The 15,825-nt window shown below is 40.4% G+C and overlaps 1 protein-coding gene across 3 annotated transcripts in view; it reads right to left on the reverse strand.

The window, feature by feature from the left end:
* The window catches only part of mta2 (metastasis associated 1 family, member 2), a 42,282-nt gene that overhangs the window by 17,062 nt on the left and 9,395 nt on the right, over positions 1–15,825 (reverse strand). For all 3 annotated transcript variants that reach the window (XM_079670890.1, XM_079670889.1, XM_079670891.1), the window contains exons 2-3: positions 14,860–14,927; positions 7,380–7,473 (exon numbers count right to left, since the gene is read on the reverse strand). In XM_079670890.1, coding sequence (XP_079527016.1) covers positions 7,380–7,473; positions 14,860–14,927 — 162 coding nt within the window. The remainder of the gene's footprint in view (positions 1–7,379; positions 7,474–14,859; positions 14,928–15,825) is intronic.

Raw genomic sequence — 15,825 nt, forward strand, 5'->3', positions numbered from 1 at the left:
TGCTATGCATATAGACACTTTGATGTAATTCCCCTTTATGTTTTGATCCAAGTTAATATCTTACTTTGCTTTTATTGCACTTGCTTCCTATTGCAGCAGTTAAGATTGTATTCATCCTATGTTAAGCACTTTATAAGAGTTCAAAGGTGGCAAATAATCAGGTAAAAAAAAAATTGGTTCCGTGTGCTCGATGGTGCTCGGTCTTCAATTGAGACTCATTTGAGAAATAGATATTTTAAGCTCTGCAATTGATCTTTGTCACCCAATACAATGCAGAGGCCTAGAGACATGGTTATTAATGGACTTACTGTAAAAACAATAAGACTTTCACATGATCAAACCCATGTGACACCCGCAAAATGAAGCCATAGGCAGCTGTGTGTGTGTGTGTGTGTGTGTGTGTGTGTGTGTGTGTGTGTGTGTGTGTGTGTGTGTGGCCACTAGATTGCGCATTCCTAATTTCAGGCGGGTGAGTAATTTGTTGCAAGCTGGAGGGGAGGGACTATATCGCTCCATCTCGGTGGACTACGCCCCTGCACTCAGCCACAGGAAACCCTGTCAGTGAGGGCAAGAGAGAGACACTGGAGAGATAGTGAACGAGAGAGGGACGTTACTTTAAGCCACACCCCTTTTCTGTTAACCTCTCAACCCTCCCCCCTCCTCCTCCTGTCCGGCTAGTCCCTGCCAGACAAAGTAGGAAACCCTGTGTACCAAACCTGAGGCGCCCATCCCCCCCCCCCCCCAACATGTATCCCCAACTCCCTTCACACACACAAATAAGAAGCCACATACACACACACACACACCGACATATTCTTAAAACACAAGCAGCATTACACTCCTAGAGACAAACACGCACACACATTTTCTTGGCTCTGACAAAGACACAAGGCAAGTCAGAATTAACCCGTTGCAAGCTGTGGCCCTCGGGGACAGATCAAGGGCCTTTTGTTCTCCACAAAGAATTTGTGTGTGTGTGTGTGTGTGTGTGTGTGTGTGTGTGTGTGTGTGTGTGTGTGTGTGTGTGTGTGTGTGTGTGTGTGTGTGTGTGTGTGTGTGTGTGTGGAATGACGAGGAAGAGGAGGGAGGCAGTGATGAAAAAAGTGAGGAAGATAAAAAAAGGTTTAGCATATGAGCAGCAGCAGAGGTACACTTCTTCATGACCGTTACATCACATCAGGCAACAGACTGTCTGTCTGTCTGTCTGTCTGTCTGTCTGTCTGTCTGTCTGTCTGTCTGTCTGTCTGTCTGTCTGTCTGTCTGTCTGTCTGTCTGTCTGTGAGTGAGTGAGTTGGATTGACTATATTAACAAAAGTATATTTTAGTAGACAAGGGTTAGCCTGGATGGGTAGAATCTGAATTTTGGAAACAACCCACACACGGCTGGGGCTTTGTGGCCGTGAAAGATTTTCTTTTCAATAAAGAACTGTCTTTCAATTAACTTTAATATATTGTTAAATGGGTAACGCAATGGGCCTTTCTCATTTCTCTAATTCCCCTCCTCGACTCCTATCCTCGTGTCTTAGTCCCGCCCACAGGAGATGCGAGCGGAGGAGTCGATGAGGGGAAGCAGCAGGCGGTTAGAGAAATGAAAAATCTTCTCCTCTGAGCGGTCATTTTAAAGAGACGTGGCATTGGGATATATATTTTTTAAATCCTCTGGAGCAGAGAGAGGAGCTGTGGACTATTGTTATTGATTAATGCATCAGTGTTTCTTAGGGTCAAAAACACTAAACTCACAACTTAAAATGAAATTGTTTAGTTGATTTAAAGTGGACCTATCATGCTATATTTGAATAATATAGTGTAGGACCATACCTATAAGGCATATTTATACTTTTTATTTTTCAAAATACCAAACGGATCATGTATTTTAGCCATTCCTCATTTCGCTCAATTTAACAATGTCTTTGCATGGGCTGATTCTGTGAGAACAGCACCATCTACAGGCCTGGCATATGAACTACAGCGTCTCCAGCGTTTTCGAACGGCAATGTCCGTGGCTGTCTCCTCCTGATTGGTGGAGTTGGCCCAATAGCCGTAGCGCCACTTCTGTGACGTCATAGAAGTGTTCAAATCTGGATCAGTCTGTATCAGATCCGTTGCAGCCCCTTTTTAAGAGATTTGGGTATGGGGGAAAATAGAGAGGGTTGTGTTTTCTGACACTTGGTGAGTTCCCCGGACCACCGGGGACACATATTCATGTATAAAAGATGTACAAAAGTGCATTTTGCATGATAGGTCACCTTTAATAAAAGAGCACATGTTCAATTTGAAAAGTGACAGTAGATATAGATTATATATAAAAAAAATGTAACACCTTGAAATTCAGGGGGGGCGCGGGGCTCCGTTGGCGGGGCGCATCGCCCCTACAAGACAATGGTAGGGGAAACACTGCACACTGTACAACACGCATTTACACACTGTACAACATGCATTTACACCAACACGCACTTACACTGTACAACACACACTATACAACACGCAATTACACACTGTACAACACGCATTTACACACTGCACAACACGCATTTACACACTGTACAACACGCACTTACACACTGTACAACGCATTTACACACTGTACAACACGCACCTACGCACTGTACAACACGCACCTACGCACTGTACAACACGCACCTACGCACTGTACAACACGCACCTACGCACTGTACAACACGCATTTACGCACTGTACAACACGCACCTACATACTGTACAACACTACACTGTACAACACGCACCTACGCACTGTACAACACGCACCTACGCACTGTACAACACGCACCTACGCACTGTACAACACTACACACTGTACAACACACACCTACATACTGTACAACACGCACCTACACACTGTACAACACGCATTTACGCACTGTACAACACGCACCTACACACTGTACAACACTACACACTGTACAACACTACATACTGTACAACTGTACAACACTACACACTGTACAACACTACACACTGTACAACACTACACACTGTACAACACACACCTACGCACTGTACAACACGCACCTACGCACTGTACAACACGCACCTACGCACTGTACACACGCACCTACGCACTGTACAACACGCACCTACGCACTGTACACACGCACCTACGCACTGTACAACACGCACCTACGCACTGTACAACACGCACCTACGCACTGTACAACACTACACACTGTACAACACTACACACTGTACAACACTACACACTGTACAACACACACCTACGCACTGTACAACACTACACACTGTACAACACGCACCTACGCACTGTACAACACTACACACTGTACAACACGCACCTACATACTGTACAACACGCACCTACACACTGTACAACACGCATCTACACGGGATATATATTATACACACTGCTCTGCTTTCTGCACGGACCTCACAGCTGTTCTCAGTGTAAACATTGCGTCGCAATGAAAGCAGTTAATAAAATAATATCCAGGGGATGCATGCAGAGCTGTCATTGGCTGAAATCAGTCCGTCCGTGAGTCACGACTCTTTGAAACATCACTGTTGCCGGAAATACATCCGTGGAGGACCCATCAGTGTCTCCTCGATTAGAGCGCCTCGATTTGCATTTAGAGAAATTAGATGTCCTTCAACATGGCGCGCTGAAATGCATTTCCGGGTCACTACAGGAGGACCGAGGATTCAAGGAGTCGATGAGAGCATTTGCAGTTTTGGGTGGGCTAAAATTTCAATCACAAATATGTTAAATTATACAAGTGTAACGGTCTATCATGACACAGTACATTTGTAATAAAAAAAATTGCGGATAGCCCTGTTTATTTGGATTTACAGTACAATTAATTAATTAAAAAATACCTTTTTTATAACTCCAAAAAAAAAAATGAAGGGTAAGTTCTTAGGCCAACCCATAAGTTAGCATCGCAGGGGTCCCACGATAAAATCCAATGGGATTTCCCCAAAAGAAAAACTCATTAAAAAAAAACACTGACTTCGAGACAAGGAAACCAGAAGTTGCTTACTCATTTCAGGGTTTTAGGACTCGTTCCTACATCATTCTATACATAGTGCTGTATTAAAAAATGCACTACATTAAAAGAAAAGTAGATAAAACACTGTCAATGTTTCAAGAGTCTGGTAATTATTGAATTAGAGTTCTTCCCTATGATGTGACCAGAGCCTTCCTCATCATGCTACCATCTTTGGTTGGCTGGGATGCCTAGATTTGCGATATCTCAGTTATTAGATATTGAGAGAAGGAAAAGTAAACGATTATCAAGGATTCAAGGAACCACAACATTGTTTTTATTGTAACCACCTGGTACAGGGCATTTTGTATTCTTGGAGACTTCATGCTTTGCATTATTAAAAAATCTGCATAGAAATAGGGACAAACACTATACATGTGGCAGTTAAGTTAATTGTGTGCGGTTGTGGTTCATCCATGTCACTGCATCACCTGTAAAATCTAATCAGGCAAAGCCATGTTTGGAAGGATGGTGCCTTAAAAATCTTCAAAAGATTGCAAGATGCCAGCGGACCGAAGACATGATGAAATTGCCATCGTTGCATTCAGTCGCATCTCAGACTTGTCTACACATGATCAGTGAACGAATACTAGCATCTGTGTGTGGAGCCATGTGTGTGCGGTGAGAAGTAGATGAAAAAATAAAAGCGGCTTTAATGCATCCATTTTGAGGTGTGTGTGGATGTCTTTGTCTGGAGCACTGCAGCCCAGGAAGAGGGAGGGGGGTGTGGGTGTGTGTGTGTGCGTGTGCGTGTGCGTGTGTGTGTGTGTGTGTTTGTATGGGGGGGGGGGGGGTTGGTGTCGGGGTAATGAGTGAATGTGATCAGGCTTCAGTAGTCTGCATGCCATTATCACCAGCCCACCACCTCCTTGGCTCTCTGATCACACACAAGACAGAAGCTGGGCTCCGAGGTGTTGCACCAGCAGCAACATCCTGACACAATACTCCTGACAATTATAGTTAGATATTATTTTAATTAGCAGTGGTATGTTTCACCAAGGAAATTAGTGCAAGAATATTTTACTCCCTTAAAATGTGATTATATGGTTCCCAACATCCTTGAATTGAGCTGGAAAAATGTTATATTCAATAAATGTATGTGATGTATATAAATAACAGCTGTTTACTAGCAAATTTAGGAATTAGAATCACAATACTGGATCCCAGGGGGGAATTGGAATTTGTTAAAGTCGCTCCATTTAAGAATGAAATTAGACTAAAATACTTATATAAGCATCACCAAGTTCAGTTTGGGAGATAAACTCCCTCTGGAGGAACTCAGGGATTTTAGCCTTAGCATGCACAAAACATATATAACCCACTACAGGAAAGGGAGAGCCCCCAAAAGCATGATAAGGCCCCTTTAATATATTACAACAATAAATATGTACAAATATGTATATTACAATTTATGCAAACACCTTATTTTTCACAGGATTTGTATTCCAAATAGTGGAGATCCTGATTCAAAATGATTGAATCATTTATAGTGAAGGTCTAATGGAGAGTTGCTCTACAACAGTAGAAGGAGGAAGTGAACACCAAGACCACTGGCACTCTGTGCCCCCCTCCTCCCTGCAGGGAGTCCCCTTTAACCCGAGCCTTTCCCTGCCAGCCTACGAGAGGGCGCGGGCCAGATTAAGATCCGGAGGCAGATGCTGACAACATGTTTGTCAACTGATCTTCTGATGCTAAAATGTAAAGTGCTTTTATCGACTAAAACTAGATTAATATTTGAATGCCTTTCCTTGACAAAGACGTGACTCGTGTACTAGAATTGGATAAGGCTGACTAGGGCTGCACGATATATCGTGTCGTGACGATAATCGCGATATGCGCATGCGCGATATTCACATCACGTGGACGTCCGATCTTTACAAATATATATATATTTATTTCTATATTTACGTCATGTTACAATTATTTTGCTGCTTGCTACAAAAGGAAAACGTGCGTGGCTCTCATGTCAGGGGTACTTGAGTGAGTGACAGCAAACCACCAATCACAATCAAATCTCCAAAGCAAACGGACCCGGTGATTAAAGGTAAAAACACTGAATAAAGTAGTTTCATGTGTTTCTCCAGGGCAGGTCGGCGCTGCTAACCGAGCTAGCTCAGCTTGTTGCTCTGATAACTTAAGATCCAGACGTCTGTGACTAAAATCCTTCATCCGGTTAAATATAGTTAAAAAAAGACCAATTGAATAGCATTAAAGTTCAAGAAAGGATGGTTTGCGGGAAAAAACTGCCTTTTCTTCAATTCCGGTATGTTTTCATATCGCAGGGGGGGGGGGGGATCGCAATGTCAATTTTTTTTCTCGAATATCGTGCAGCCCTAAGGCTGACTGCATATGACTAAAACTAGCATGGCCTTTTGATTCTTAATAGTAACATTATAATAAAATAGCTGATAAAATGACACTAATAAATAAATGAAGCTGTGTAATCACAGTGTGAGCAAAGAAAGGCAGTATGCCAGGGTGGATTTAGGATCTAAGTAGTCATCAAATTCAAGTACTTTAAAGAAAGAAAGAAACTTTTTTTAATACATACTGATAAATTAAACAAATGTATATTATGACCACCATTTAAAACCTATATATCTTGGTAGTCAACAGATGTGTTTTATTGCATAATGGAGTAGGACAATATTCAAATAGCAGGAAATGCAATATTTGTTGAAGGCTAAATGTGTGTTAGAATACCATTTGGAATAAAGAAATAGTATTCTTCTATCGTTTGGTACAGATCTAAATAAATACAAATAAAAAGAAAGAAAATCACACGATTATCATTGTACATTTGTCAATGATGATAAGTGTATTATAAATAAAACTGATCAATGCCACCAATACTGTGAATCATATCGCAATTGCAATATCTAAATGTATCGTTCAAACCTTGCAGCCCTAAAGAACTAATAAACACAGCTTTAGGCAGGACCATTATTTCTGGACTTATGCAATATTAACATGCAGGAGTTGCAATAGTTGGTAAAGGTTAAAATTGTGAAAATATTATTCTGAATTGATTAAACATAGACTTAATTAAAAGAAAAACAGGTTTGGTACATTTTTATTGCATTTTTGAAAATAATAATGTGAATGTTTTAAAAATGGTCATTCCCTGTTTTATCGCAAATCATCATCAAGAAGTTATTTTTTCCAAATGGTGCGGCCCAAACACAACTGTTCAGAAAACAATGACTTCTCCAAACCAGCCTACAGCAAAGCCTTACACAGAAAGTGGAGGTGTGACTTTAACCCCAGAAGGAGGCCTTGGAGCAGTTTACAACAAAAGAGCTGAAGAGCTGCTCGGAAAAGGGGTGCTGGGAGGAGGCGGAGCTCCGTGGTTAGTACTCACGTGCATTGCTGTCAGCCAGAGTGTTGAGGTTGCCTGAGATGTCTCGCCTCCTGAACAGACACACCACCTTCGCTTCCACGTTCCCATTGGCTGTCTGTAAGAGGAGAGTTAGTGGTTACAAGCTTCATGATACAGCACCGGTTTGAATACTCATGTTATAAATTCTGTTAAAAGTGTGAGCGTTTGTACTAGGGCTGTGCATCTTCACTGGTCTCACAATTCGATTATCCTGTCAACGATTTGAGCAATGTGTTGCATTCTCAAGGTTCTATATAACTGCACATGGCTACTTTTTCATCAATTAATACAAGCAGTCAGATAAATATGAAGTCCCTTTTTTATTATTGAGAAAAGCTAAATAAATAAATTGTATAGGTCTAGCCTCCCTATATTTTGTGTGTGAAATTGTTCCATCCTCAAAACAAAACTAATGCTTCTGCAGGCTAGCTGCAGCTTCTAGCAACTGTCTTCTGCTCAAAAAAAGGACACTGAATGTCCTGAATGTGGGAAACATCACAAACATGACTTGAGTCTGAACACAGCAGACAACAGGAGTATTTACAAAAGCATATCAAAACTACAATACTGCATGTGGGTGCACACTTACATTTCTCTGTCTTACTCTTACCCCAATCTCATAAATCCAATGAATTTATGAGATTAAGTTAGGGGTGGGCGATATTGAAAAATATAATATCACAATAGACGATATTTATCACGATATTTTTTCATTTCAGTTATTATGGTTATTTTTTAAGTTACTTAACAGTACAACCACCTACAAGATAATAAAAACTAAAATAAAAAGGAGTAACAGACAAAATACCATTTCAAGCTGGTTTTAATTCTGCAATGAATCCCTGAATGAACAATTCAACAGGAATTTTGATATGGCTTCCTCAGTGTTCAAGTAGGTAGGCCTACACAACAAACGTTAACACTGGTTTCTTCACCAAGTAAAGTGCACTCTCTCGCTAAATAAAATAAAATATTCAAGTCGCAGTTTCTCAGTATAAAAATTAACTTTCTGTTTTAGGTAGCACTAGCAGTGATGTAACATCAATAAACATGAAAAGGAGAGTAAAACATAACGAACTAAAATATAAAACATCAATGAGGAAAAGTCAGTGCCAAACAATTAAAATGTAAACTTTAGACTTGAAGTGCAATCAAAGACTTTAACATAACTGAACATCTGTTTCAAAAGGGAAAAACAATATAAATACCTTATTGATAAAATAAAATATAAGCCAACAGAATCAACCAAGACAATAAATGAAGTGCAATACTGTCTGAATCCTGACTAGACAGCTTGGTTTTTACTAACCGTTATCAGTATTTAGTTGCTTCGGCATCATTTTGAAACGTGTATTACAATTAAATCACGGTAAAATAGGTTAATTTTGTCGTAGTTGGTTTCCACCACAGTATTTACATGGATATAAGCCCGCCCCCTCTCCAGCGCGTCCTGTTTGAATGACAGGAGTAGACACAGCTGACAGCCGCGGTGAAACTCCAGCAGTTAGGGTGAGAATATTCGCATTGCGTCCGTTGTGAACGCAGCATAACGCAGTTCAGAAACCACTGTTCTGACGCTTTTAAAGCAACTTCGAGATTTTAACAGTATCAGGGGAACGCAGGCCATGGTGGCCGTAGGACGTACAATTATTTTCGGGGCTTCACGGCCAGACCGGCCTTCATGAAAATCCTACCCTGGTGTAGGTCTGCACGATTTTGGGTAAAAAAATCTAATTGCGATTTTTCTGACAAATATTGCGATTTGCGATATTTGTTTTTAAGCGACCCAATGGAAGGTTATTGTAAAATGCGGCCATATCTCCGGCTAGGAAGGTCGCATCAACGTGCTCCCGTCTCTAGCACCCCCGCAGCCTGAGCTACGAGTGAAAGAGCTAAACTTACATGAAACTTCCGTTCGGTTGCTTTAAAGTCAAGCTTAAGTTTAAGATTCACCCTGTAATAGAAACATGTGATGGAGCATTACTAACCTGACTCAGATGGTTTGTTTCACCAAACCATCTAGGAAAGCTCCATTGGAAGCCATTTGGAAAGGGCAGGCACTTTCAAAAATACTTGGCAGGTGATTGGATCAATCTGTCTATCACCTTCTATCATGGGCCACTTCTGATTGGTTAACAATGGCTGCTACATGTGGAGCACAGCACTTCTGATTGGTGTGGATGACTGACACACAAAAAAGAAAAACATTTGAAAAAAAATCGCAGGCTTTGCAATTTGATAATCGCACCATTTAAAAATCGCGATTTCGATTTAAAATCGATTAATTGTTCAGCCCTACCCTGGTGTACTATCACGATAGATATGATATCTCTGAAAAGGTATATCGTGGAGACCTAATATCGTCTCGACGATTTATATATCGACATATCGCCCACCCCTAGATTAAGTCATCATCATATCTCATCAATCAGAGATTAACATTTTTTTAAGTGTATATACGTTTTTGTTTTTTTTAGATCACGCACTATTTAAGTATTTATAATTTGAAGACTGCGATAGTATTTGAATAGTCTGAAAGCCAAGACTTTGAAAACCCCCTGTTCCGGACCCTGTCGTGTCACTTTCACCTGTCACTCTTTATATTCAGGAGTGTGGGGCATATCAATGCCTTGTTATAATGTATTGATATCATTATTCAATACAAAAGAAAAGAAAAAAGGTTATTGTCCAGCCGCAGCCAGAAACTAAAGAGGCAACGTCACTACGCTATGATCAATTATGTTCCGTCACTGCATTGATGCAGAATCGTCCGCATTGCAATGCATCTTAGGGCTGCAACAAATGACTAATTTGATAATCAATTAATGTATCGATTAATGAAACGATTAATCAACTATTCGGACTATTACTGTATGCCTTGCACAATTTCTCAAACGCTCTTATTTAGCCATCAACTTTTTAGATTTAGCTTGAGGTTGTTTTAGGCAAGTGGAAACTAAAAATGAAGACAATAAAGATGAATATTTGATTCAAAAATACATATATTATTAAATTAACTAAACACATTTTGAATAAAATTAACATTGCTTTTTATTTAAATTAAATAAATAATATTTCACATCAAAAGAAACAACGTTTTAACAAATCGTATTAAATAATGTGATGACAGAATTGTAAACAGAATAGCTGAAACTTTAACAAAATAAATAACTGAGTTACCTCTAATCATTAACCCATGTTTGTATAATGTAGTTAACTCCGTGTGTTGCTGCTAGCATAAATAACACCTGACGTGGAAACGTTACTCGTGGATTGGGCTACAGAGCTACTAGAAAGACAGTCGAACCCGGTGCATTCCTCCGTCTGAATGTGGTGCACTTTTGCTAAATGTTTAGACAAATTGCTCGTGTTACCGCCCTTACATGCTAAACTCTTTTTGCACTTTTGGCAATGAGCATTTTCCAAATTGAGACGGGTAAAGTTTAACCACACCTCGGAGGCGTTCTCTCCGCCATCTCCGCAGTGTGTTGCTGCATGTAGCAGCTGCGTGTGTGTAAACTGCCCCGCCCCCTCCAACACAGACGTGGGAGAGAGATCTCGTCTGATCGAAAATACATCATAGACGCATTTGTTTGTCTTTTTGCATGTTAGAAACGAGTTGGCGACACTAAGACTGCGATATAATGTTTTTGTAGCAATAATACATGACATGTATTTTTTAAATGTCTCCAGATAAAAAGACCAATAACGTTGGAGCTTAACGGCGCGTACAACACACGTGATGACGTCACTAACGAATCGACGGCTTAATTAGTTGGCAACTAATTTGGTAATCGATTTTAATCGATTAAGTCGATTAGTTGTTGCACCCCTATTAGAAACGATTAATTTCAACACCCCTACTTTGTACATACGACCTATTTTCCTGTGTCTTAAACAATGTTGACCAAATTCTGTTTTGTTTTTCAGTTCTGATTCTTGGAATCTTTTTAGAGCGTGCCAGGAATAAAATGCAGGTAAAAGCCACTTTAATAAATCAAAAGCTACTGCCACAGGGTGTTTTGCTCATGGTATCTATACCAACCACACACTTATCACAATCAACAATTCGTACAGATAGCAAAGTATGTTTTCTCCCCTGCCACGTGCAGACAACTTCGTTGCAATTAGTGGCTTAGTGTTGCTTTTTTTCGCTAACCAGAGAGGCTTTCAATGTGAGCAGCAACAGCTTTCTGAAACCACTGTCACCAATGGTATTGAGTGCTTAGACTAGAAACTGGCGTTATGTAAAATACGGGGCTAAATAAAGAAGCTATTTTTGTTAGTGGATCACTTTCAAAATATTGGGGGTGGACAATGAAAGTTATAGGTTTGTAATATGTTTTTTCACTTTTTAATTAATTGTTGTACATACATGTCCTTTGTTCAAAATAGAAGCAATTTTCTACAAATAGTATACATAAATAACACTAACATTGACTCAGTGTTTACAAAGCATTTTTTTTTTAATGTTCAGCAGCAGGTAAAGTCTGTACAACCTAAAGGTTTAAATAGTCTGACTGGTCAATACTTTCATTGAACTGACTTCAACTGGAAGCCTTCAGCTTCGGGTGTCCACTGTCCAGCCTGTGATTGGGAACCTAACTTCTGACCGCTGTTTGAGTTTCTGCTCTCTTCTGCTTGTGTCATCAGGTTTCCTCACACAAGCCAGTGTAGATGACAGTATACAGCAGGTGGCCTTGATGTTGTGTGATGTAGTTTCGTGGAGCTCAAACTCATAAAAAACACTTCAACAATGCTGAAGTTGTTTCCTTTAATAAAACCCATTTCTCCACAGTTTGCAACACTTTACTCAATTGTAAAAAGCGCAAAAATGTGGATGCGATTTCTAAAATAACCTGACTTTTCCCTACCATTACAAGCATTTGGGAATATTGGAACTTCAAGCTATTGAACAGAATATAAAAACAGTGCGATATTTTCTAGGGATGCACCGAATATTCGGCCACCGAAAATTATCGGCCGAAAATTGTTAAAAAGGCCCTTTCGGCCGAAAGGGTTTTAGCACCGAAAAAATATCACCGAATGTCAGAGAACAGGGTTACGTTGATCATTCTCCGCATATTTGTCCGGGTGTTTTGATTTCAAGTGGTGGAGTAATCCCGAAGTGGTGCAAGTCTTTGCAGTTACACCCCCTCGAGAAATGTCAGCTGAACACGTTTTACAAATCGCAATCCGCGCCTCTCTCTCTGATATTTTGAAATATCTCCAAGCGGCAGACATGTTGGCTGTGAGCCAGCCGCAAGCATGGTCGCGCGCCGTGCTTGTCGCCGCGTTTTGATTACGTCATCACAACAACACGTTAGGTTACCAAACTTATAGGTGCATTTGTTGTTGTTGAAGGCCTGGCTGTTACAGTCTTTATTTACACTATTTTGTTGTAGGCCTACTGACCTAGATGTTTATGCAGTTTTAAAGCACCTTGGCTTTGTTCTGAATGCACTTTGTTGTAGTTATCCTACAGAGAAAAGAAAATGCACTTGACTTGGAATTAATGTACTGTATGCATTCAAAAGTGCTGAATAAATGTTTTATGGACCCATAATAGTGATTATTATTTAAGTTAAGTTTTGCCATAATCATGTCTTTTTCCATAATCAGGTAGCTGAACAACATTGGTAAAAAATGTATACATTATATATATATATAATGTATACATTTTTTATATATATATATATTTATATTAATCATTTTCGGCCTTTTGGCATTCGGTTTTCGGCCAACTGTTTCCTATTTTCGGTATCGGTTTCGGCCAAGAATTTCCCATTCGGTGCACCCCTACTAACAATGTCTCAGCAGATACAGCCAGGTAGCGCTTTGCTAACATGGCAACATCAGGATATATGGCGTTTGTAATAGCTTTGGCTCGGTCTGAACCTTTTGCGAGTGGTGGAGGCTTAAATGCTAGTGGGAGTTGGGTTTGCACTTCAGTCTTTTTTCTTTTGGTACCGGTGATATTCAAGTTCGGGTGATGCCTTTTCAAATGAGCGTGCAAGTTTGATGTATTGCCAGCTGCATAACCAATTTTAGTCTAACAATGCCGACAAACAGCTTTGGTTCGGTCCACCTGTCTTTGTCCGTCATCCTTGTACGTAACTGCGAAACCAAAATGTTCCCAAACCGGAGACTTCAATGATGCTGGAGGATTTCTGAGCTCAACTTTATCTGCGTTCGCCATTTCGACAGTTCCTCAAATTACTGACTAAATTTGAACGCATCCCTCTGACCAGCTCTCATAGTATGCCTCTCGTCCAATTAAATGACTTGGTCGCTGTATGACGCGTTGAACCCAATGTGAGCAAATTATTCTGAATGCTGCGACGCAGCACCTGAGATTAATTCCAAGAAGTTGTTCACGGTCTCAATTTTTTACGTTTAACGTTATATTCGTTCGGTTCACACGTGTACCGAACCGAAGGGCCCGTACCGAATAATTTCGGTACGGGTACGTATACCGTTACACCCCTATTGTCGGGATAATTAAGCTCCGTGTTTTTTTATGAAGCTGGCATTCAGGAAGCTGCGCTCTGATTGTGTGGATATGGAGGAGACTTTTTACCGTCATAGTTTGCATGTCCTTTACTCGCTCACAAGGATCCACACTTTGTATTTCCTGCCCGACCAAATTAATTTAAAGACCAGGCTCCGCTCTGAATGAAGTCTGTTTTCCAGCTGACGCGTCATAGCACATGCAGCGCACGGAACTTTTTATACAACTTTCTTTTTTTTCAACTAATCGACTAATGAAAAATTGCTCGATTTAGGCTTTATTAGAGGACTAGTGATAGTCAATAATCTATTAGTGGGCAGCCCTACTAAATATCTTCCAACATAAAACTAACGTGCTTCAGCACCACTGCTGGAATAAATCCTAGGGGAACACTGTATTATCCTGAGGGCTATGATATAGTGGTAGCACTTCAGGTTGGAAAGATGATGGGGGGGATCATTGTCCCTGGGGGGGCTGTGATCTTAAGAGGAGAGAAGCATGGACAGACAGAGCTTCCATCCACAGTCCAGCGGTCCTCTCTCTAGCTTACTATCCATTAATTGTGCTGAGCAGCCATTAGCAATCAGGACGCTGCAGTCCTCCTGGTGCTCAGCACAGGCCCTTCAATGTAAGAGTGTTACATAAATGAGCTTAATCCTTTGACTGGGAAACGAGCCTGTGTCATATGCTGCTGCTGTTATATAAGTGGCTCCTGTAACAGTGTCCTGTGAATACAGTAGCTAAGCTTTAGGGTGAGAAGTGTGTCGGAAAGACAATAAGAAATTAAAAGGATGTTGATTCAAACCATATTAGAGTCCTGATGTACCAATCTTAACATTGTATGAAACACAGCCTGGTAAGGGTATACGAAAGGACAGAACCCTGTGCAGCATTACAGAACAAAACGCTGAAATTAATACATGAGGCTGAAAGAAGAAAGAGATAACCAACCTTATTGAGCTCTTCTATTCTACGGATCAGGTAAGGGTTGCTGGAGGAGTTCTCAAAGTACACGTAATCTGGAAAAGACAGAAGTAAAAAGGTTAGACTCATGTTGTGTTCACAGGAAAATATGCTAGTCGAAATCAGCATCAGATTTGGCAGTAAACAGTTGAGGCTTTCCAATGAGAAGACTGACTTCATGATACATGATCGACTGATTTTAAGTGTAAACTAGGAATAGAGGTTAGGGTTAGAATCGTGTACACACTGTATGTAATTACTGCAGGGCGTTACCCAAAGCGTGTAGCAGTGGTTGTACTCCAGTTTGAATTTTAAATAACACCACAATGTAACAACCCTTTTCTGTTTTCATTTACAATGTTCATGTTGACTTTAATCCACAAATCCCATTCAATACAGGGTTTTTTCTAGAAAAATATAATATGAGGGTGCTGATCTTGTATATAAGATATATTAATTCTCTCAAGAACATGGCGCCCGTATACAAGATTGCCACGCAGACGTAAAAAACAGTGCAACGACAGAGCTCCTTAAAACAAAGCTGTCGGTCTGTTCAACATGATTTTCATATTTTAACAGAAATAATCATTTCTGGCATCACTAAGATTTTACAGGGAAAATTGGGATTTTGGCATGAGGGCGCACGCACGCCAAAAGTAAAATGGCGCTGTGCACCTGTTTAGACAGAACCCTGCAATGTATGCTACATAAGTCAAGATTTGAATATTCAAATGTTTCACCAGAATCTTTTCCTAGGTCCATGAATATTGGCAACAGATTTGAAGGCAATCCGTCTGTTGACTGGAAGTTTGAAGATCATTGAGAGATGAGTCCTACTGTAGTGGGTTCTATTCATTCAGAATCAGTCAGTTTGTACATACTGACTGATTCTGAATGCTGGCCTCAGCCTCCTCCATCTAATCCAGAGCTCTTCACAGCCCTCTCTGATAACCA

This window comes from Notothenia rossii (genome assembly GCF_949606895.1).
Source record: "Notothenia rossii genome assembly, chromosome: 3".
Taxonomy (NCBI): Eukaryota; Metazoa; Chordata; class Actinopteri; order Perciformes; family Nototheniidae; genus Notothenia; species Notothenia rossii.